At 37.6% G+C, this 25,745-nt stretch overlaps 1 protein-coding gene across 2 annotated transcripts in view; it reads right to left on the bottom strand.

Moving 5' to 3' along the window:
* The window catches only part of UBE2H (ubiquitin conjugating enzyme E2 H), a 101,850-nt gene that overhangs the window by 24,522 nt on the left and 51,583 nt on the right, over positions 1 to 25,745 (bottom strand). The window contains exons 2-4 of one of the 2 annotated variants that reach the window (XM_036862830.1): positions 18,663 to 18,739; positions 18,003 to 18,077; positions 623 to 662 (exon numbers count right to left, since the gene is read on the bottom strand). In XM_036862830.1, the coding sequence (XP_036718725.1) occupies positions 623 to 662; positions 18,003 to 18,077; positions 18,663 to 18,739 (192 nt within the window). Of the gene's footprint in view, positions 1 to 622; positions 663 to 6,250; positions 6,468 to 18,002; positions 18,078 to 18,662; positions 18,740 to 25,745 lie in introns of those variants that run through there. The other variant, XM_036862829.1, reaches the window with a different exon arrangement.

The following is a 25,745-nucleotide window of genomic DNA, read 5'->3' as shown; positions in this document are numbered from 1 at the left end:
TTAAAGGACAATGGGGCATGATGTATATATATACATACAACCTCTCAAAGTTCAGAATACTTCATATGTATGCACGTGTGTGCGTATGTGTAATATCAAAATTTAGTGCCATGACAAGGAAAAACTGCAGGACAAATAGTATTCTAAATAGCACTGGAAGTATAAAATAGGAGGCACTGATATCACATTTTAAAATATCACTAATAAAATATGAGAAGGAAAGAAAGGGATAATTAAGATTCATTAACTGTTTGCTTTACTCTCAAGGACTGAGAAATACTTTAAGTGCTGAAAATAATATAATATGTACACTGAAGACAGATCTTGGGACAGGGTCTATACAAAGAGAACAGAGATATGGAATATTACAAATGTTAGCTGGATATCAAGGAAAATGAAGGACCCATTCATGACAGTGGAAAAAACCAAGCAGTCCAATAGTGGACCCTGAACTAAGTTAGAATATCGTATTCCTGGATTCTATAATGGAAGTGACCATTCTTACAGTCCTATCTGTTGTTAAAGTCCAAAAAGATAATTGAGGCTTTTTTATAACAGAGAGATGAACTCTAACCAAGAGCAGTTGCTGCTAAGATTTAAACATTTTTAAACAGTTACTTACGCTTCATCAATGTTGGGATGGAAAATTTTATTCATGAATCCTGTAAAAAGAGATGTTAATTAGCAGCAAAAAGTATCCAGAGAACAATTAGTTTTAAAGTATTTCAGTACTGGAAACAATTTCAGTATTAGGATAACTCATTACTTTCAATCTTAGATCTTTGGTTACTGGTAAGACTATATTCTCTTGACTGTGTCAATTACTTAAAATACATCAGAGTTCTACTAATCAAATGAGCAAACTTTGAGAGCAATGCAGCTTCTAATACAAAATAATCATTACAAGAAATTATTTTCTGAGCTATGACGGTACTTGCCAAGAAAATTTATAGTACTAAATGGTTTATAACTAGTGCCATGATAAAAGTTAAGAAAGCTACTCTGACTTTCCTCCCCAAAGTTTTATTGTTCAATCACTAAATGTGGAGGTTCTGCATTTGAACTTCTCCTTCCGAAGCTCAGTTACTGGTATCATTGTGCTACACCGTGTGCGGAACATGAATGAAGCTGCTGAAATGCTAAAGGAGTACCGCTTCCATACCGCAAAGGATTTCATAAGAACAGTGACCAAAATATTTCCTTTAACTTTAGTCTACTCATTCCAGGAAACCCAGTTTTGATTAAAATTGGGGCAACCAAGAAATTAGGCAAGGCGTTTAAAAAAATTCTGTAAGATGGCTATATCTGTCAGGGATTCAAATTTTTTGATTTATTCCTAGAAAAACAAGTATGTATAGACTTTTAAACAAATATATTGATATTTAAATTCCAAAAAGAAATTATTTTCTAACTCAAAACCAGTGACTTAATCAGTTTGTATACAAGCAAATGACAGTATTCTAAAGCAGAGTTCCACTGTCAAAGCTCTCATTTTGTCATCCTTATCGCCTTACTTCCTTTTTTAAATTTAATTTTATTTATTTATTTTTTTGGCCGTGCCACACGGCATGCGGGATCTTAGTTCCCTGACTAGGGACTGAACCCGTGCCCCCGCAATGGCAGCACGGAGTCTTAACCACTTGACCGCCAGGGAAGTCCCCTTACTTCCTTTTTAGACTTCCTTATTCCGTACCCTCCTTTCAATAAATTGAAGTTCCTTATTAAGTGGCTATCACCACGTCCCAATCCCACCCTCCCTCACCCCACTCCCACCTCACATGTTCTCTTTCATTCATTCAAAATATATTTGGTCAACATCTATGTGTCAGGCACTGTGCTTATTTAGGGAACAAAACCAAATAAAGACAGTACTCTATTATCGAGGAGGTCACTGGAGCAATGGGACAAGACACACAAAGAAATAACTGCAGTGTGCAAAGAGGTGACAGGGGAAGCATGTATGAGGAGAGGAAGATGTCAGGAAAGATGCAGACAAGTGGCATCAAAGGAAGATCCTCAAGGATGAGGTGTGACAGAGGTCATCTCCAAAAAGCTAAGAAACTTCTCTAGACTTAGAAAACGGGGATGAGACTATATGAAATCCTAGGCATTCCAATCCTCACGTGCTCTAGCCACTCCAAGTACTAATCATGCTTCCAATTTTTGTTTTTTAATCTTTTGTGTTGAAATAGCTTAATGTTTTATCTACTACTATCAAGAGAGCCCATGCAATGTTTAAATTACTCTGACGCAAAAAGATTTGTGTCCAATTACTATTTCATATTCATTTTTCATTCAAGGTGTTTCAAAGTCTAGATGCACCAGGTATGTGTTTATGAGGCGATTATACTAAGTCAATGGAAATGTTCATGCCTTAATGTTAAGAGAAGAAAAAGCAGAATAAAAATTCTATCGAACCTCAGAAAAACACTAATACATGTGTCCAAGAGGGCAACGAGGATATCTGTTGCAGCAGTGTTTATAAAAGCCAAGAACCAAGTTCAACCCCATCAACAAGGGATGGGAGAGACTGTAGTACATCCTTATACTGGGAGTCCTATACAGCCAAGGTAGTGAACTAGGTCAGTATGTATCAATTAGGATAGAGCCAAAGCTGAGGGGAAACAAAAAAGTTGCAGGATGATATATTTACAGCATGATACCATTTACATAAACTAAAACAAAGCAACACTACATATTCTCTATGGTAACGAGTACAGAAAACTGTATTGGACCAACATATACCAAATTTATAAGAGTAATTATTTTAGTGAGGGTGCAGGGCCAAGGTCATGGTGGGAATAGGTAACAGAATGAGGAATGGTGATTAAAGATGAATTTATCTGTAAAACTACATTCCTTTAAAAAAGAGCTAGCTCTTGCTTCGGCAGCACACATACTAAAAAGATATATGTGCTTGTATATTATTTGCCCTGGTATTTTAAAAAGTGTGCACATAGATAAAAAACTGGAAACAAATATGTACAAATATCAACAGTGCTTAGTTCTTAGTGGTGGGGATATTTTCTCCGTTATCCTTTTTAAACCACCCCCACCCCTACACCAGAAGTAGGATCGCAGCAATGGAAATGGGTTAGAAGGAATGAAGCTTCAGAAAACTAAAAATAGAATCACCATATGATCCGGCAATTCCACTCCTGGGTATATACCCAGACAAAACTATAATTCAAAAAGATACATGCACCCCTATGTTCACAGCAGCACTATTCACAATAGTCAAGACATGGCAACAACCTAAATGTCCACCGACAGATGAATGGATAAAAAGATGTAGTACATATATACAATAGAATACTACTCAGCCATAAAAAAGAACAAAATAATGCCATTTGCAGCAACGTGGATGCAACTAGAGATTATCATACTAAGTGAAGTAAGTCAGAAAGAAAGACAAATACCATATGATATCACTTACATGTGGAATCTAAAATACGACACAAATGAACCCATCTACGAAGCAGAAACAGAATCATGGATGTAGAGAACAAACTGGTGGCTGCCGAGGGGGTCGGGGGAGGGATGGAGTGGGAGGTTGGGGTGAGCAGATGTAAGCTATTATATATAGGATGGATAAACAACAAGGTCCTACTGTATAGCACAGGGAACTATAGTCAATATCCTATGATAAACCATAATGGAAAAGAATATAAAAAAAGAATGTATATACGTATAACTGAATCACTTTGCTGTAGAGCAGAAATTAACACAACATTGTAAATCAACTATACTTCAACAAAAAATTTAAAAAAAAAAAAGAATGAAGCTTCAGTAATTTGATGTCACAGGGAACCTCAAAGGTATAAGTCAAGGAAATAGCTATGGTGAAAAAAGTTTTAAATGTTTCCCAAAATTGTCTCTGAAAGATTAAGGTTCCTGCCTCCCTCCTGTACAAGGTCTGGAGATTACATTTGGAATCAATATAGTTTCCACACTGTTTTCAATTAAATCTAGATTTTGGCTTGGTTGAGTCCAAGACTATATAAGAAAGAGGGCCTAAAAGGGCTTAGTAAACATATTCTTTAGTAATAAATGGGTTGGAGCCCAGTCCCCCGTGCCCCTGCTAAATATAAAACCCCATCTGAGCTCTGAGGTGGAGAGCAGAGTCGGACTGGAAAGAGAAAAGTACTAATAGGGATTTGGCTTCTAGTCCCAACTCTGCTATTAACTGCAGGCCTTGATCAGGTCCCTACACTTCTGTGGGTCTGCTTCCTTACCTGCAAAGAGAAACAGCTGGGCTACATGATCTCCAAAACCTCCACTCTTATTCTGTTTGTAAAAGGACCATCAGCTCTAAAATCTAGGATTTAGTAACAATGGCCAGACCTCTGAGAACAGAGGACTTAAGGGGAAATGGCCAATGGTTAAGTCCATAAAGGAAATTAATTCTGTGAGGCACATTTTAGGTACATAGGTATTCTGGAGAATATAATACAAAGTTACTAACATGCTAAAATACCACAAAGAGACACAAAATCCGCTGACTATTCCAAAGTAGGCAGAAATGGAGTTTATAAACTTGCTATTGAGGAACAAGCACAGCCAGACCATTTCTACCAAAAACAATTTCCACACTACACTCATCTCTTCCTATACCAGGCTTTTTCTATTGTTAGAAAAATACCCAATGCAAATAAATGGAAAGGGGTAGATATATCTATATCTGTATATATCTATATCTCCTTTACATTTGTCCTTGGACAAGCTGTGGGCAGCATTTCTGGCAAAGCTATTTACATTCTGGATGATGATGGCAACAATGAAACTTCTGCACAAGGAGGGGAGGAGAGAAAGAACAGGCTAGGAATTCAGAGAAGGAACGTTCTCAGGACTGAGTGTGTTTGCCCTGGCATGTTTTCCTTCCTTTTGGCAATGCTATCACCACATTAATGAATTTGTCTGCAACGAGAGAATTTTCCCAACGCTTGTTTCCATTTGACCAGGAACTATTTTGAAGATATTTTAAGAGAACATATTTTGAAAACTGCTTTTATGGAAACATGATAAGTGGAAGCAGCAAGTCACCTTTAATCCATATGATTTAAGATTTTATTCACTACCAGACATTTTCTAATGATAACATTTCAGTGATTTGATCAGATAAAATTCAGAACTCCTTTGTTTAAATTTTTTGGACAATTATTCTCTGGCATGGCTCAAACATTTATAAAAAAGGGGACAACAGGTACAATTGTTTAGCTAAAAAGCTCACCACCTCTGTCCTCTGTCTTTTATCAGAAGGGAATCAGGAAATTTATAATTCTGGAGGAGGACTCCAAACCATGCTTAGTTGATGAAAAACTACATATCTTAGAAAACAAAAGCACAGATTATTAAAATAGAAAAATATGCCATGCTTTTGCTTGTTCCACTCCAATACTCAGTTGCTCTAGAATAACAAATCTCTTGACCCACAGGCTAATAAACAGAGAAAGTAAATAACGCAGTGCCGAGTCATGCTGAAAACTGTTTTTTATTTCAGACTGTTTCTGTGTCCAATCCCAGGAGCGGATCTGTACAAAGTTGTACACTTTCGAATAACTGATATTGAGGTCAATATGTACATGAAAGAGGCAAAAATTAATTATACTTCCATCTTTGTTCCGTTTACAAGTGGGGATATTTTTAGTGATCAAATCTGTGGGTAGAATGAAATACCTAAGGGCCAGTCATCTATCCAGAAATTTCATCCAGAATAATCCTGAAGAAATGAGGTCAAACAAGGTGACTCATGAAACAAGGTAAATCCACCCTAAGGTAAATGGGTGAAAAGCACGAAAGGCAAAAATGAAAACTTTATCCCAGAGGTAAAATGAACCTGGACTGCAGATGGTTGAGGCAGCTGTGGCTGATATGATTTAATTATAAGCTTATGAATTCCTGTGAGAAAACAGTAAATGAATATATTAAATTACTCTGATATTCTATCTTCAGGACAAATACCCACATAAAGTAGACCATTCAGAATGAAACTGATTAATTCTCTATTTTTAAAGTAGATATAATTATTTAAAATATATTTATTAAAGATTAAATCCTATCTCCCCTAGAAGTATCTCAGACTAAATTTTTTAAGGGCAATAACTTGGATCTCCATTCCTAGCATGCAGGAGGTGATCAGAGTTAGGGTGTTCCAGATAAAAAAGGGGTGGGGATGCTGCCAGCTTCACTGGTGACAGCTATACTGCCAGCTTGGTGCATTGGTGCACCCTCAGATAGATTTTCATCTTACCTCAGACAGCCAGGCCCAGCCCGTGGCAGCCTGCACCCGGGCAGAAGTCTCCTCCGAGAGCTGAGCCTTTCCTACTCAGGAGAGATGGACCTGGGCCGGTCTCTTCTTAGGTGAGGAACCAAGCAAGGAGCTCACTCTCATTGCCCTGTGTCATGGGAACTTCTGAACTGATCCTGTGTGTGTTCAGGAGATCTAAACTCAACAAGGGGTCCTCTTTTCTGTTTCTTCCTTTCTCTCTGATAATATGGAATCTGAGGAATGGGCTGGATGGATAAGAAAAGTTCATTTATTCATTTATAACTAAGAAAAGGTGAAGTGTTATCCTTCAACAGCATAACTCTTCTACCAACCTAGCAGATTACCAAAGCCTGCAGCCTTAAATCTACTCTCCTGCACTTCCATTTTTGGAAGATTGTAATCTCTTTCCTGTCTCCATAGTTTATCTTTCACTCTCCTGGTCATTCATATAACCACACTGTCTGAATCAGGCAGGATTTATTTTCATGGTCAGAGGCAGCAGAGTATGGACAGAACACACTGGACTTGAAATTTCGAGACCTAATTTCAAGTCTCTGCCACTGTTACTACACAAAGTCGTGGTTAAAAGATCAGGCTCCAGTCAGACTGCCTAAGTTCCACTTAGACCTACTGTATCTCTTTGCCTTTCTGTCTCCTTATTCATAAAGCTGGGTTAAATAATGGTATCCACATATCACAGGACTGTCACCAAGATTTAATGAATATATGCACAGCATGTGACCAGTAACTCATGAGCTCAGGCAAGTAATTTCATCTCACTTTTCTCATCCTAAAAATGAACATATCTGCCCCTACATATCCATCTCTTAATCCTTTAGGAATTGTCAAGAGCATTAGAAGGTATTTTGATTATGGGATATTAGTTTTTTTTTATAACCCTATCACACTGGAAATGGCAAATACAGTTACTCTAATATTTACTATTAAAAAGATTGTTCTGGGCTTCCCTGGTGGCGCAGTGGTTGAGAGTCTGCCTGCTGGTGCAGGGGACATGGGTTCGAGCCCTGGTCTGGGAAGATCCCACATGCCGCGGAGCAACTGGGCCCGTGAGCCACAACTACTGAGCCTGCGCATCTGGAGCCTGTGCTCCGCAACAAGAGAGGCCACGATAGTGAGAGGCCAGCGCACCGCGATGAAGAGTGGCCCCCGCTTGCCGCAACTAGAGGAAGCCCTCGCACAGAAACGAAGACCCAACACAGCCAAATAAATAAATAAATAATAATTAAAGGTGCTAATAATTAAAAAAAGATTGTTCTGATTGCATCTGGCATATGGAAAAAACACTGGACTGGAAGCTAGAAGGCAGACTCTGCAACTAGTTAGTAGTAATATATCTCCGCCTTCCTGAGTCTCATTTTTACAATCCTTCAAATAAGGAAACAGGATGATATAATCTCCAAAGTTTCTTCCAGCAAGATGATTTTCACCAACACCAAGAATATGAACAAATCCTGAACTGTGTGAACAAGCTTTTCCAAGGGAACTAAGATATTACTCTTATTTTTTTAAAAGAATTTCAGTTTAACTAAAGAAAAATGAAGCTAAGAATATATGTTTTCATTATACCACCAATCCTAAAGGGAAAATGAATTTTATGCCCAGAAGATGTCAGAATAACCAACCAGCTCAAAAGCTAGAGGAACTAAAGTTCAAGTAGGAACTAACCTGAACAGCAAGTTAGGTGGAACTTTTATACAGCAAATGGAAAGATTATATAATAATGAATTGTTAAAGGCAGAATTAAAACTGACATTAGCCAGCTTCAAGAAGGAAATGGACAAACCTTCTCACAGAAGCAAGCATGGCAAAACCAAGGTTACCCCTTAGAGGTGGCCTGGGGAAGGGAAATCAAAGCCGACTATTATTTTTACTCTGGTTATACAGCAGGATGAAGCTGAATAAATTTAGATATTACAAACCGCTAACAACAGGTTTTTCATTGACAGGGCCAATTTGACTACTGACTTCTTCCATCATTGAGAACTTCAGCACCTAAGCCCCCAAGTCTCTCCCCCACCAACTCCTGTCATTTTTAGTGACATTATTACCTACACAGACCACCCTCTTCACACCCTGGGGCCTCTCAGTTCTCTAAGCTTCTTCTTAATGATCTTTCCTCGGTTCTATCTCATTCACACTCCCAGGACATGCCTTGAAGTCTGTCATCCCTACAAATAGCTTCACTTCCAAAATCACAAATTCAGACATCCCCTCTCCCACTACAGTCTCCTATCCTTGTCAAAGAGCTTCCCACCCCATGAACAATTCTTTCACCTGTCAACTCTAATCCATTGACCCTCCCTCTTTATTCCTACCTACCACCCTCTTATTTTCACCCCTTCTCCTAACTAGGTTTAAGAGCTATCACCATCATCTCTCTCTGGCAATTCTCTGCAAATCCCCTGCCCTCTCCCCTCCAAAATACCCATCTACAACTGGAGGAAACCAATCATTCACAATTCTTACTTGGACTTGAGGATGTCTCTAAATAGGCATTCACTCATTTATTCACTAACTCACTCAGCAGATATTCTTCTGCAGAACAGGCAATGTATGAAGCCCGGAGTTGGGGAGACGGATTTTTAGTAAAACAGACCCAGGAACTGCCTTCATGGAGTTTATATCTCTTGGGTTGGCAGGGAGGAGAGATGTCAGTAAACAAATATACCAATTTTAAAAAGTATGCTCTATAACAACTTTTGTGGATTCAACATCCCCTATAATTTTCCTCTCTTCTTTCTCTAGTAGCTTGCTCCCCCATTCTCCAATGACTTGGACATTTTACCATTATTCTGCAAATCTCCCATTCCCTTTGCCCCTCCATTTCTCACTTTAATAGCCCTGCCCATTTTTTTTGGAAAATGGGTGCCAACTGGCAGGATCCCTCATCATCCCCAACAAAATCCACCCCCCCACATGCTAATTTTTCCTGCCTCAACAGCTTGCTCAAATGTTCATGTTCATGGTCTTCTCAAGTACCAGTCTTCTATTTGTGTTCTGATCTTGTCCCTTCCTACAGTGTCAAAGGCATTGCTCCTTTAATTCTCCTCCTGACGTCCAACATCACCAAGCTTTCCTTCTCTTCTAGACAACTCCCTGCAAGGAGCAAAATCTTCTATTCAAGAAATAAAAAGTAGAGCCTTCCTTTTATCTTCCTCTAGGTAACAGCCTCATTTGTATGCTTTCCTCTATATAATAGATTTCTTCAAGTAATGTGTATCTATTGAGTTGGCCAAAAAGTTCATTCGGTTAGTGAATAATTGTTCAATAAAATGATTGGTGAAAATGAAAAATGTGTCTTTTATTTTTACTTAAAACCGAACAAACTTTTTGGCCAATCCAATACACCAGAGTTTTTCAACCATGGCACCTTGATCCAAACAAACCACCAGTATCTCTACTCTTTCCCCACAACAGCAGAGTGATCACTGAACCTGTTTAAAATGTTGCAATGATTTTTTTCCATTACATTAAGAATATAACTCAACCATTTAACCTGGCCAGCAAAGCTCTACAGGACCTCGCCCTGCCTACCACTTGGACCCCTTCTCATATCTCACGCTCTCTACCCAGCCTCCCAGCTTCATCTCTCTTCCCAGAGCATGCAAAGCTCCTGCCTCGGGGTCTTTGTCTTCACAACTTCTTCTGCCTAAAATGCTCTCGTCCCTGACCCTGGAGCATCAGGGCTGGCTTTTTTCCCCTTTTCATTTAAACCTCAGCTTAAATTTACTTTGTCAGAGAAGCCCTTCCTGAATACCTAACCTAAGATAGCTATCATGTCAATTCTATCACATCAGTTCTCTGCATAAAGCTATCAGACATTTAAAATTTTGCTTTATCTCCCCCCACTCCAACCATCACAAAAGGATTTAAGGGTCAAGAGAGCACTTTGTTCACTTCTGTATCCCTAGCACCTAGAATAATGCCCTGCACACAGTTGGTATCTGATAAATTTGTGGAGCTGATTAGAAGACATGATGCGAGATGTATCCATTTTATGAGAAAGTAGGTTCTGCCTCAGCTGCCAGACATAATCTTTTCAAAAATCTATCCTGAAAAATCTCATTTTCAGAACTCCAGTAAAAGGAGAACTTTTAACAATGGCTTACATTCTCATAGCATGATCTAAAAAAAATTTTTTTAGGAAACTTTTCTACTAGAATGTAACTGAAACAGGAACTAAATTCAAACCCAAGGTTGCAAAAGTAGCGAAGTATATAGGTGATCTTAATGGAATTTTGCTTCCTCAGTCTAAGAATTCATCCTATTTGTGGAAATACAGTGGTTCAAGTAGTCTTTGTTAAACGACTGACCCCAAACCTCTCATGCATGCCACACTCCTCTCTACTCCCAATCCTGGTCTACTCCTGACTAAGCAGGGCTCACTTAAGTTACTCACAGTAGTTCCTGAGGGAGTAACTGTACAATGTTTCCAGCTAGGAAGACACAAAGTAAATGGTAAATATTCTAAGCTCTACAGTTAGTCATACCATATGTTATAAAACTCCATTCCAAAAATACTGTGAGGTAATTTCCAGCCATAGTGAAATAAAAAATGTATTATGCCAGAAGAGTCTGTGAATCTGCCAATGAAAAAGGTGAAAACATTTCCTTTAATCACTGGCACAAGTAAAAAGAATATGGTGCACTGATTATCAGAATATCTTTTAATTAAAAACTGGTGGCAGACTGGGAAACTTAGAAGGAACTCAGACAGGTTATCTAGTCTAGTTTCCTTTGGAAAAGAATGACCTAAAACCATTCTATTTAGATGATAGTCTGACCTAATTGTAAAGGCCATTGGTAGAGCTCAAAATAGCATTATAATTTTTGTTACTGTCCGTGACTCTTTCGTTTTGTTTCTATTTACTCAAATGGACTTGGCTAGCTCTTGCCATATGCTATTGACATCAATTACACTGCAGAATAAGCTTGTTTTTTCCCCTGGCCATTTTATCAACATTCGGCAAACACATTAAGTGGTCTCTCCAGAATCTTGTTCTCAACCAACCATTCCTCTTACACAGTCAGCTATGGTATCATCAAATTACAGTCCAGACACACAGCGCATATAGCTTGCTCCTGAGGGGGTCCTCCTCACTGTTAATATGGAGATACACACAGGTAGTGTTTGAAAAGTGAGTTAGACTTGTTAGCTGGCTCTTACAAAAGAGTTTTCTATTTTAAAAAAGTATAAATGGTGACAGAGTTCCCAGGCTGGTCTTACGGTTACCTGCAAAAGATTCTAAAATACTCTATAGTTCTATCTGAAATTAGTAGAATACATGTCTACTAATATACTAGTTAGTAGATATTTAAAAATAAGATTAAATGACAACTTTAAAATTTTCTCTTGAATGCTAGTGTTTAAGTAAAATAGGTAGATCTGATGGAGACTACTGTAGATCTTGAAGGGAACTTTTCAAGGTACTTTCAAGACCTTTAGACCAGAGGTCCCCAACACCCCCGCCACGGACTGCTAGCGGCCTGTTAGGAACTGGGCCGTACAGCAAGAGGTGAGCGGCGGGTGAGTGAGCGAAGCTTCATCTGCCACTCCCCATCGCTTGCATTACCACCTGGACCATCCGAGCCCCACCCAACCCCGCGGAAAAATTGTCTTCCACAGATCCAGTCCCTAGTGTCAAAAAGGTTGGGGACCGCTGCTTTAGAGGCTGAAAGGCTTAAATCTAATATTTTATGTTGTATTTTATCAGAAGACATAATTTTGCCCCCTTGGGTGAGGTTTATCCAAAGTATTACTGTTATTGGACTTCCCTGGTGGCGCAGTGGTTAAGGATCCACCTGCCAATGCAGGGGACACAGGTTCGATCCCTAGTCCAGGAAGATCCCACATGCCACGGAGCAACTAAGCCCGTGTGCCACAACTACTGAGCCTGTGCTCTAGAGCCAACGAGTCACAACTACTGAAGCCCGCGTGCCTAGAGCCCGTGCTCCGCAACAAGAGAAGCCACTGCAATGAGAAGCCCATGCACCACAACGAAGAGTAGCCCCCGCGTGCAGCAATGAAGACCCAACGCAGCCAAAAAATAAATAAATAAAATTTAAAAAATAAATAAAAATAAAAATAAGAGGCTTAATTCTGCCTGTTGAAAATAAGAGAACAGACTCTCCCCTCCCCTTCTGTTAAAAAAAAAAAGTATTGCTGTTATTATTAGCTGTAAACGGGAGCCTTCTTGGTTCATATGAAGAGAAAAATGGAACAAAGGGAAACACAAGTGGAGGAGTCAGACTGAAAAAAGAAGCAGATAAGAATTGCTCAAGATAACAAGGGAAGGGAAAAGAGAAAGGAAGAAAAGGAGTGGAGAATAGCTATACTTAAAGGTTTATTCCAAGATGGAGTAAACTAAACTGTAAGCAGAGAAACAAAGGAAATAGTAGGTACACTTACACGCACAAATAATTAAAACTGAAGGTAAAAAAGAAAGGAGGGTGGTGGGAAACATGGGGGTCAGCAGGCCCTTAGCAAGCTACCAGGTGAGAATTCTGGCCAAGGATTACTTGGTGGCTTTCTAGAACAAAAGACAGGAAAAGCATAGACTCAGACAAAGATGTAGACAGGACATTCAAAAGACATGCAGTTGCCATATGTTTTTAAATATTTACTTTTATAATAAAAGGGAACTTACTCTAGAATATTTGGGAATTACAGAAAAATGGTTTTAATTCCCTTAACAGCCATGGATAACTATAGCCAATATTTGGCATTCATACTTGGAATTTGCATGGAAAAAATTATTGTTACACTATATAATGTTATACATTTTCCTGTGTGTTCCATTATTTATTTATTCATTCATTCATTTATTTATTTTTGGCCACGCTGCACGTGCGACTTACAAAAATCTTAGTTCCCTGACCAGGGATTGAACCCAGGTCCCTGGAAGTGACAGTGCCAAGTCCTAACCACTGGTTGGTCAGGGAATTCCCTCCTATGTGTTCCTTTAAAGATGGTGTTAAAATATGAGTAATGGTTGTGAAACACTTTGTCCATTAAAATGTACCATAATTTAACTACTTTATTATCAACTGGGTGATTTAGGTTGCTTCCAACTTTTAAGTTTTAAAAATAACACTGCAATTTACATACTCTTGTACATTAATCTGAGTGTACACCTCTGGGTATTTCCTTATTTTAAGTAAAATCACTCAAAGGATACAAAATTTTATCAATAAATACTGTTAGGTTGGCTACATCATAATACCTTTGCCAACAATGTTTAACCTGTCAATTTGATAAGTCATATATTCTCTCATTTTTTTAATCTGCATTCTTTGGATTAGACACAAACCATCTGTATCCTATGCTTATCGATTATTTTTAATTTTTATAAAAAATTCCTCCATGTGACCTCTGTATATATGAGATCACTCATTTTTATTTCCCCACACAGCAACTGCAAGTCTTTTCTTTGACGGATAAAAGCTCTTTCTTTACAGTAGATGAGCACACGTGTAACGACTGAAAACTGTGAATCTGGAGAAGTATAGAATATGGCAGTCTCTGTAGCAACTCCTTTGCATATAACATAATCTTCATGGGCTGGGCACTACTTGGGTTTTGAAAGAGTATTTGTAAAGTCCTTATGTCCACCTTCACATCTCTGAAGCTTTGTGAAGACTCTATTCTCAATACGTGAAATACAATTCTTGTAAAAGCCTATCTCCTCCATATACTCTTTCTTCCTCAACTGAGCTGCTAACGCACACTTGTCCTAAAAAGCAAGGAAATGCTGTCACTAAAGCAAATGCAGTATTTTATATGTGTTGATTTTTTCCTCCCAACTAGTGAAAGCCTTATACAGCCTTCCTAAGTATCTGGTAGAATGCCATGTATCAATATATTCTGAGTATTTAATACATTGGTCAGTATCAAACATGCAGAGTTCATTAAATTCCACTATCTCATTTTCTAGAAGAGGAAACAACAGTTCTGATAAGTATCATTCTCACAGTCAAGGAGAACCAGGGCCAGAACCATTCTTTCCCACTCTTTCCCGAACCAGTCCACTGACCAATCACATTCTCCTAACTACACAGTGACACACCCAGCAGCACTGCTAGCATTCTAGGAGTGTTTCTGAATGAAAAAGATAAAAGTCTGTACTTTCAAATAAATCAGAACTTAAAGATTCAAATATGATTTACATCAAAGCAGTCTCTCTGGAAAACGATGCAAATATTTCAATGACATTACAGTTGATTAAAGGAGTTTTATAATTTCCTTTTGAAAGAGCCCATAGGGCCAGTTTAAAAGAAAATCATAATCCTTAAACTTAAGTCACTTTCACAATCATATATCATTTTAGACTTCAACTGATGTTACTTTGTTTTCCAATTCATCTTATTCTCTAGAATTAAATGACCTTTAGCCATTTCAAAAATTTATATCCAGCTTCAAAGCATCAAGATTTGCCATCACTCATGATATTCAAAGAGAATGTAAAATTCCAGAAGATGAGCTTAAGATGTTTGGAACAATGACGGCATTGTAAGAGTAAGCTCATAACTTCCCCAGGAGTCTGTTTATATTCCTTCTCTTTCCAAAGAGGAGTTGAGGGAGTTTATTGCTATTTGGGGGGAAAAACTTACTGAAAGACGTAAACTGTTTCTAAAAGGACATTTTTAGTTATACCTCATGCAATCATGTAACTACTGAAAACTCTCTAAAACTGTATTTGGAGTATATACCAAAGATGAGCCTGTCAAATTACACTGCATATACACTTATACATGCATAGAAAAATGGTTTAAAGTACATTTTTATGCACTTTATGCAAATAATGATATCTATTGAGGGACAGGATTATAAGACATTTTAATTTTTCTTTACTTTTGCTCACCTGGACCTTCTTACATTCCTACTATGGATATGGAGCATTTATACAATTAAAAAAATACATAGTAATATTAAACAAAAAAGTATATATACATATATACTTTAAAATTCCAAGAGCTAAACATTAAAATACTTAATCTAAATTTGCACATCTCAAAATTTGGCTCAGAAAGAAGGGTATGCCTGCCTAGATACTATAGAGGCAGGGTTTAAAAAGAGCAGTGAAGTTGGATTTATCTTATCTCCTTGCCCTTCTGTATAATTCTGCAACTATCTATACAATTCAAAAAGGAATCTTTGCCTATTCTACATGAGCCACTACCTCTCAAAATGTTTAAAGCACATTCTAACAGTAATTACATTGTTGACGACCTGAAAATGGGTCACCCCACACAACTGATTAAAACTCTCTTATGCAATCTTCCTTTGGAGGAAACAAGGACAGCTTGTACAAATATTTCAACTAGATCTACTTCCCTAAGAGTATATGGTACACATTTGTAGGTATTACGAAGTTCTAAAAGCACACAGAAAGGCAAAGGAAAAATTATAAAGAAGTTAAATTAGCCTAGTCATTTGTCCTAACCAATTTCATGTTACATCATTAATTTAAGAAAGTACAGAGGCTTCTGTTGTGCCATTAGTTAATAAACAATGTCTGAAGTTTAGATATTTACACTTTGAAAGTTATGATGAAATAATTATATTACCTGGAAATATATGTTAAGACAAGACTTGAGAAAAAACTACATTTCTACAGGATATGTAATTGCATTTCTATAGGTTCACTGTTAGTTTCAACAAGCTATACTGTTTCCTTTCTGACTAGGAATCTAGGGTAACAAAACTAGATTTAGCAAGCCAATTTTTAGTCTTTAAGTAAATAGGTACGTATGAAATATATTTGAATGAATTTACATGGTTTGGACATTCTGTTTGTAAAGGTTTAAAGATCATACCACTCAACTACATAAAAGTTTTAAATGCCTGTATAGAAACAAACACCCTAAAGTTAAAAGACAAATGGGGGATAGGGAACCACAATGTGACACTAAAGCCCTCCCGAACTGAGTGAAACCTACATTCCACCACACTGGAATGGAACTGAGAAAGGGCTGGTGTCCCAAGTATGCTAAGGTATTAAGTCAGATACACTCAGGGATTGTCTCAAAGATTCAGCACCTCACAGCACTCTTCCTATACCACCAGCTGATAACTCTAAAACTTGGAGGCCCTTATAGCAATGGGGAGATTTCCAATTCAATTATCCATAAAGTATCTTCTCAATTACTGAGTTTAAAAACTCAACTTGGGGCTTCCCTGGTGGCGCAGTGGTTGAGAATCTGCCTGCTAATGCAGGCGACACGGGTTCGAGCCCTGGTCTGGGAAGATCCCACATGCCACGGAGCAGCTGGGCCCGTGAGCCACAACTACTGAGCCTGCGCGTCTGGAGCCTGTGCCCCGCAACGGGAGGGGCCGCGATAGTGAAAGGCCCGCGCACCGCGATGAAGAGCGGTCCCCGCACCGCGATGAAGAGTGGCCCCCACTTGCCGCAACTAGAGAAAGCCCTCGCACGAACCGAAGACTCAGCACAGCCAAAAATAAAATAAATAAATAATTAAAAAAAAAAAAAAAAAAAACTCAACTTAAGGGCACTTAAGAGGAAATCACCAGTTTGCTCTTAAAATGAGCACTAAGAAACCCAGCCTAAGAAGGGATTATAGATGCTCTGTAGTATTTTTATAGCATAAAATTCTAAAACATATAAAGTAGCTAGATGTCAGGGGGCTAGGCCGTTGCATCTGACTGGGAATTAGCCTGTGACTATTCTAACGTTCCTGCATTATTTATCCTAGACAGAAATGTGGGGGCCTAGAATCAAAACATAAAGCTCAGAATGTCTTTGGTCCACCTCTTTTAAAAAACCCTTTTGGGGTGGGGGGGGGGGAGTCTAAATTCCAAGAGTTCTGGCATTAGCTCTGAAGACAAGCCCACAGCAGTAGCAAGATATCTGAACCTAACAATTCTGAACATGCGGTTCAGTGTGACAGAGAATGCTCTAATATATTCCAATTTTATTTTCTTCTTCCTTCTTAAAATTGGTCAATATTTTATAACATTTTAAAATCATCTACAGAATGAAATTTTTAAAAGTTGGCTTAAGTTAGCTAAGTTACTACCATTCTACAGTCTCAAAATATTTAAAGGTATCAATCTTCAATCAAATATACCTCTATAGCATCTTATGCTAAAATACCTAAATTGTTACTAAATGCCTTAACAGTGGTAATAGGTTAATATCACCAATTAGGGCAGAAGATGAAGGTGAGGAAAAAAATACCCTTTATACAACCCCACTGAGGTTTCTTCTCTACTTTCTTTAGCTGTTTAGAGGGCTAAAAAGATTGGGAATGTAGAGAATGGAAAAGGGTACCCAGAGTTGGAGTGAACAAAAGTAAAGTAGGATATACACAGGATTTTTAAATGGCAGAATTAGAATAGGCACTGTAAAATATTAATTCCAACAATCTGGCATTTAAAATGAGATTTAAGATGTTTATTATTTTACTGCTAATAGCCTGAATGGACAGTGGGTCTTAAAATTGTTTAATCTGACCCTAACAGACAGAAAAATCTAGAGTTATAGTCATTACAAGCATGCAAAGGGTATATTTAAACATCTTCTATCACACTATGGAAGTACCCCCCTCCCCAAATTACTAATTAACCTAAGCCAAAAAAGGAAAAAATTCAGTTAAGTAAATATTTCTGGAATTAATGATCTCCCATAAAACGTAGGATTTTTTTTTTTCCATTTCAAAACTCTCTAAGGAGAGAAACTGGGTAGTTACATACCTATAGATGGAGATTTGAAAGGGTATTTATCAGGAAGATCCACTCTAACTTTCCATACTCCACCTTCATACGGTGCTGAAATAAAAGCAAAAAAGTTAAACATTAGGATTGTGTCTCCAAATCAGAAGATAAATCTGAGTGTAAGTTAAACATTAAATCCTAACCTGTTTTGAGAACCTTGCAAATTAATTCCTTCAAGAGTCAGGGAACTCTTATAACTAACTAACTACTATAACTAGTAGGTACTCTATGTTCAATTATAATACTTTTCTTTAAAAAATCTAGAGTTAGCAAAGGTTCATTTTCTCCCCCAAATTTACCTGATTCTTTAAAGTATCAAACACTGTTCAGTTATTTGGTAAGTAATAGCCTACTGTCTCAATCTATACCATGCCCACCCCACCCCCAAAAAACAACAGAAAACATTTCCACAAAACCCAGAATTCACAATTCATGTTTAATACTGTCACACAGAGATAAAAGAGAAAAGCATATAAAGTAATTATGATAAGAGCAAGATTTCCTCACTGCTTCTAGAATTCAATTAAATTTACTTTTCAAAAACTACACATATCACCATCTCCCTTGATATTCTCACTGTCTATTAAGGAATAGAGTAAAAGATTGTAATAAAAAACACATACCAACACATATACTTACTTCCTTGTGGTCCATAAAACTTCACTACAAATTCATTGAGTCCTCCTAGGATTGTAACCTCATGCTTACTCTCGATGCTAAGGTGGAAGGTAAAGGAAATTACACAGGCTTTATATTACCCAGAAGAACTAAAGATGGCTTCCCCAAGATATGCCATTTAAAGTGTTACCAACATTTTATATGAAAGCAATAAAATATAAAATATGAATAATAATTCTTGTAATTTAAAAGGCAATATACATTCTTGTGAAAAGAATATGAATGAGCTTTAGATTCAGAGAAGCTGGTGGTCAAATCCTAGAACTGCCATATACTGAGTTTGACCCTAGACAAAATAATGTAAACTCACTCCCTGAGCCTTTTGTTCTCCTTTGCAAATCAGGAAAACACCACCTTACAGACCTCTGTGAAGATTAAATGGGTTAAGTATGTAAAATGTGTAAGACCACATTGTATATATAAGTAAATGAAAAACAGGCACTTAATTTTAGTTTTTCTCCCCTCCGTACTGTCCCCACCCCAACCTATCCCCAATGACCCTTTAACATAAATCCAGTATTTCCTTTAGTCAAATTCAAGCACTCAGCAAAACAGCGATCCTCCTGAACTGGAAATGCTGTGCTCCTAAAATTACACATTTACTAAGGAAGTCCCCATAATTTTCTCCCTGGCTTAGAGAATAATCTAAATAACTAGTAACCTTGCGATATATAACCTAACTATATAACCTTGCGATAAGTAGCATTGCCAAATGCAAAAGACAAGCAAACAAAAAAAAATTTTTTTTTTAAAAATCTTATCTGTAGTATTTATTTTCACCTACTCTTTTCCTCCCTCTTTTCCATCCCCTTGAGACTGGCCTCTAGGTTCTTATGTGCTCGGGGCTGGAATCACAGAGCACTAACACTTCTGTGTTCCCTTCCTCAAAAATTTACTTGTCCCGAGACCCACCCCTTTAAGGTACTAAGATTCGATTATAGAAACCAAACCAACCCACATCAGCAGAAGAGAGGGCTACTGGCTTAATATCTGTTTTGTCTCTGCTTTGTGGTCTAACCCAATAATGACTCTACTGAGAAAAATTTTAGATGGTGGGGGCTTTAGGGAGCTCTCAAATCCCACTGTAACCTTAAAAAAAACCACCAACAACAACCAGATATGACAGACTGGTCTCATCTTTCTCAACCACCAGTGCAAATTACATTTTAATTATGTGTACTATTATACAAAAGAAAAAAAGCCAAAGAAATTTTAAGTGATCTCTTAAATAGAGAAAAATGTTAGTTTTAAAGGCTTGAAATTAAGTATTTGGCTCTCCAATCCTTTGTCCTGTAGGCCACAGAACAGAGGCCAGGTGTATTTTTGGCAAAGTCCTTGCTCAAGAGCAATGAACAGTACCCACTAGAGATATTAAATAATAAGATAATTCAATCTATTTCATCTCATTCTTTTTGAAAACTAACTATTTTAATAACATGCACACTGAAAGGATTCAAATAGTATCCACATTGGAAAATTGGCTTCATTTCTCATGGTCAAATGACACATGCATGCATGCTTTGGTGTACTAAATTCTTCCTGGCACCTCCTTACAAAATATTCCAAAGCTAATGCTAATGTAATAAATTAAAGTACATGTTTAAATTGTTTTAAGACAAAAACAACCAAAAAAGCTCCCTTGTGTTAGTAAAAGTCAAATCTAGTTACAATAAACAAAGTTAATTACAAATAATTAAGTTCTCAAAAAAACAAACAAAAAAACCTTGGGGATAAAAAGGCTTTCTTAAGAATGACACCAAAGCCAGAAACCACAGAGGGAAAAATCAGCAGATGCAAGCACACACACACATTTAAAACTTCTATATTATAAAAAATAAAGTTAGGACAAAGGACAAACTAAAAAGAAAAGACCAGAAGAGCCAAGTTAAGAAAACGGAAATTAAGCCATAAAAAGTCCAACTCATTAGTTTAAAAATGAGATATTTTCCACTATTAATTGATAAAGATGAAAGAGCTAGATAAAAGCCAGTATTCAGTGGAGTATAAATTGGTATTCCTGAGGACAAATTTAGCACTGTACTCTAAAACTTAAAATGAATTTACTCTTTTACTCAAATTTCACTTCTTTGAAATTATTTTTAAAAAAACAAAAAGCAGACACTGCTGGTGGGAGTGTGATACGGTTTCAACCACTTTGGAAAACTGTTGGCACGATAAAGCTGCACACATGCATGTGTCACACTCATCAGCACTATTCCCAGTAGACAGGAATAGCTATGTTCACCAAAACACGTTTAAGAATGTTCGTATAGCACTACTTGTGATATCCAAAAATTAGGTTACAACCCAAAAGTTCGTCAACAGTAAAGAGGATAAATTATGGTACAGTCACCCAACAGAATATTACACAGCAATAAAAAATTAACTGCTACATGTAAATGGATGAGTCTCAAAGATATTACAGTAAGTGAAAGAAAGCAGATACCAAAGAGCACATACAATATGATTCCATCTACACACATTTCAAACAGGCTAAATGAATCAAGGTGTTAGAAATTAGGATAGTGGTCACCCTCTAGTGGGGCCTGGTCATTGGAAAGGGGTTTGAGGGGGACTTCTACTAGAGTGCCGATTACACTTTTATTTATAGTCCCATTTATCAATGAGCTACAAAAATGATTTGTGCACTTTTTGTACATATGTTCCTATTTAATAAAAGAAGTTTACAAAATATAAGACTACCTGATACACATACAGATATTTTTTATTTAATTTTTTAAAATGAAAATAATTTAAGTATTTATCAATAGGAAAAAGAATTGTAAGCCATTTATGCAACAGGCTGCTACTAGTGTCTATTAGTGTTTACTAGTGTCTTCTCCCCACCCAGAGCTCCTCTAATGTATGTTTCTGCTTAACTTGGGGTATCCAGAAGTAGTCAAAATGAATACACTGTAGTACCACATATAAAGATATCTCAGACAGGGCTTCCCTGGTGGCGCAGTGGTTGAGAATCTGCCTGCTAATGCAGGGGACACGGGTTCGAGCCCTGGTCTGGGAAGATCCCACATGCCAAGGAGCAACTGGGCCCGTGAGCCACAACTACTGAGCCTGCGCATCTGGAGCTTGTGCTCCGCAACAAGAGAGGCCGCGATAGTGAGAGGCCCGCGCACCGCGATGAAGAGTGGCCCCCGCTTGCCGCAACTAGAGAAAGCCCTTGCACAGAAACGAAGACCCAACACAGCCAAAAATAAATAAATAAATAAATAAATAATAAAAATAAAGGAATTCCTTTAAAAAAAAAAAAAAAGATATCTCAGACATTAAACTAAATAAATTTGCAAGGATAATAATGGAGTAAGGTAGAGGATTAAATGAGTTTAACAAAAGAAGTCAAACTAATTTTACAATATAAAAATCTGTAAAAGCAGCATTCCCTATCAATCAGACCTAACTTGCTATGAATGACACTGATCTACAGCAATTACTCTTAATCATTTAAAATTATAAGTTATCCACATGAATGTCCCCTCTAGAAAACTGAAGATATCTTTTCTATCTTTTATGTAGATGCAGTTAATCTGGGTTTCTTCCATTTTGTGATCTGTTTGGGATTTAGTCCATGCTGTTACCTACTTTTCAAAGAAGATTCTCCTTTCGAAAAGGTCATGTGAAAATGAGATTAGAAATTAATGCTCCAAACCTCCTCTTTCCCACGATCCCTGGTATAACCCACATTCCAGATACACTGGGTCTGTCTTTAATTACACATTATACTGTAAATTAAAGAGTTCTTATAGTCCATTTCATATGAAAAGCTAAAAATAAACTGAATGAAACCTTTAAAAACTTCTACCAAGTTGGTAAAATGAAGAAGCTGTACTAAATTTATGCTGCCTTGGAGTGGTACAGACACTAAATCAGATGGAAAAAAAGAATTTAAGTTTAGTTGAAAGAAAAACACGGCATTAAAAATAAGCCATTCCATCACCATGAATGAATGACTTACCCACAAAAAATATAAAATTACTTGACTACTGTTACCATGTATATTTATGGTAGAGGCCATGAGTTTCTTTCTGCTCCCTGCTGCAAAGTCAAGGGCAAGGAAGGCAAATGAGAAGGCAGGTTACAATGACAGGTTACAATGATCTATTTCTGAGATGTGCTGGTCAGGCTAGTAGCCTGGTGGGAACTCACTAGAAGGTTCCTTCATTACTTTCTCACTTTCAAAGCTTGAAAATATAAAATATCCTTCAGATACTGTTCTGGTAAAAATATGTTAAATTAACCCATAAAAATCACATTTTACTCACCTCTAAGTTATTAGTAAAATACTGCTTTTTACTTACTTAGCATTTCACTATTAAGGAATGTCAGCATTTTCAGTAGAATAATGATTAACATTCCCAGGAACCCAAGTTCATTTCACTTTTAAAATGCCAGCCACCCACCAACTTATTTTCCCTGAATGGCATTATGATTACACAATGTAATATTTAAAGGTTAATGCCAAACCGTCAAGAGATAACTGACATTCTTGGCAAAACGTGTCTGTCGGGATTTTAGAAATGATTTTTATATACTTCTGGGATTTTCCAGAAAGGGAGCCAAGGGCTAAGCCTGTTAACAGGTCAAGGATTCAGACAGCATTGTTTCCTAAATTTGCTGATAGTGAGTTTGTAAGATAAAGGAAGGTGGCCTCCCTGAGCTGTGCCCATGGCAGTAAGGGACTAGGATAAAGAACGGGCTTCTTCTGTACAGAAGGTAAAAGCAATTTGTGTGGGCTTTCTATCCACATGTTCAGACCAGTCCGCTTCCAACTCTCCTTGAGATTAATCACATTACGAAAGTTGAAGAAACTGGACAACCCTCACTACCTAGTTTTCTTGATAAAAATATGGTTATGTCTACTAATCCAGTAATGTACAAAATATCACAAAAATAATACTGTGGGTGTTATGTTTATAAAGAATCCTTCTCCTTTAGAGATATAAATTGAAATATTTACTAATTAAAATGTATGTCCAGGATTTACTTCAAAATAACCCAGTGTGGGAAGAGTTATGAGAGAGAGGTACAGAAGATAGGACATTGGCCCTGAGTCAACAATTACTGAATCTGAGTGATGGGTACATGGGGGTTTCATTATATTGTTCTCTCTAGTTTGAAATTTTCCGTAATAAAAGTTCTGAAAAATTAATGTAGTCAGTTATCAGAACTTTAGCATTTAACAAGCATGACACTTTAGAAGAACTTAGCTACTGCAGTTCTCTTAAGAGCTTATGAGGGACTTCCCTGGTGGCACAGTGGTTAAGAATCCACCTGCCAATGTAGGGCACGCAGGTTTGAGCCCTGGTCTGGGAAGATCCCACATGCTGCATGCAACTAAGCCCATGCACCACAACTACTGAGCCTGTGCTCTGGAGCCCACATGCCATAACTAATGAAGCCTGCATGCCTAGAGCCCGTGCTCCACAACAAGAGAAGCCACTGCAATGAAGAGCCTGCACACCGCAACGAAGAGTAGCCCCCGCTCACCACAACTAGAGAAAGCGCGCGCACACAGCAACAAAGACCCAACGCAAACCAAAAAAAAAAAAAAAAGAAAAAGAACATGAGATCTGTACATTAAGAAGTAAATGCAAAAAAAATAGTTTGCATAAAGTGCTATTAGAGTTTAGAGTAGGAAGAGGTTGCAGGTAGAAAGAGAGAGATGGTTTGCTATGGAAAGGCAAGGATTTACACAGGCTGTAAGAATAGTGTATGATTATGTAGAGATGGGGGGAAGGCACTAAAAGCAAAGATAGAGAAGCACAGGATAGGTCCAGAGAATGGGGACTACTACATTTATATTTTGAGGAGTGGACCATGGGAAGTATTAGAAAGTAGACCAAGACCAGATTACAAGGGGCCCCAAAGCATGGATTTTACCTGGTGACAGAGACAGTTGGTATTTCTATGCATGGTGCATATAACTGTCCTTTACGTAGGTAACCAAGCTATCGTGTATATAGGACTGGCTGAAGGAATGACAAACAGTTAAAGCAGAAGAGGAGAAAAGAAATGTTCAACTCCTCAACTAAGGTAACTGCCGTGGGAGTGAGGGGAGAGATTAAATGTAGACGCTCACAGGCTTTGCAACTAACTAGACATGGCACAGCCAGTAGAAATCTCCCACACTGCCAGAATGTCTCATTCTCATGAGAAACAAGAAAACTAGATTTGTCAATCTCCTAATTTCTAAATGTAAACAAAGCACGTGCTCCAATGCCTTTCTCTCAGTGAAGCGTTTTAGGACCACCCTATTTACAACACATTCTACTACATTCCCACCAACTAATATATTACATATTTTACTTCATTTAGTTTACTGTCTCCTACTACTACAATGCAAACTCCATAGGGGCAGGGATTGTGTATTTTGTTCACTGCCATTTCCTAGTGCCTAGAAGAGTACCTGGCACATAGTAGGCACCCAATGAATATGTATAAAATGAACACATGAATGAAGCTGTAAGACAGGCATAGACTGAAGTTGCCAGTCTGAGATCTAAGGATAGATTTAGCCTTGTCAGAGAGATGAGGTGATACTATTAAGGGCAAAGTGGAACAAAGATGCTAAGTTCAGTTCTGAACACGCTAAATCTGAAGTATAAATGGACGAACCAAGAGGCAATATACTGTAAGCAGCTTGGGAAACTTGCGATTTAAAAGGAGTCACCTTGTAAACTGCTTAACTCGGAGTTTGTTTCTTAATCTCTAAAAAAAAAGGGGGGGGCTTCTTTACTTTGGGGAGGGGTTACTACCTCACAAACAGAATTGTTGAAGATGAAATGATCTATCTACAAAGGTACCTACCTGGCTCAGCATCAGACACAACCAGGAATTCAATTTTTTTAACGTAAAATAAATATACAAACTCTGACTAAATTAATTTCCACGTGACTAAAATTTACTTAAACAACACTTTTTTTTTTTTCACAATATCTAAAAAATTAAGTTTCCTTCTATATCCTTAAGCCTTTCTTGATGTTAAGTCATCATTATGAATAATAGTTGCTATACAGTACTACAAAATAC

This window comes from Balaenoptera musculus, chromosome 9 (assembly GCF_009873245.2).
Source record: "Balaenoptera musculus isolate JJ_BM4_2016_0621 chromosome 9, mBalMus1.pri.v3, whole genome shotgun sequence".
In the NCBI taxonomy this organism is placed as follows: domain Eukaryota; kingdom Metazoa; phylum Chordata; class Mammalia; order Artiodactyla; family Balaenopteridae; genus Balaenoptera; species Balaenoptera musculus.
The sequence above is the reverse complement of the archived record's forward strand: the minus strand, read 5'-3'. Positions and strand labels throughout refer to the sequence as shown.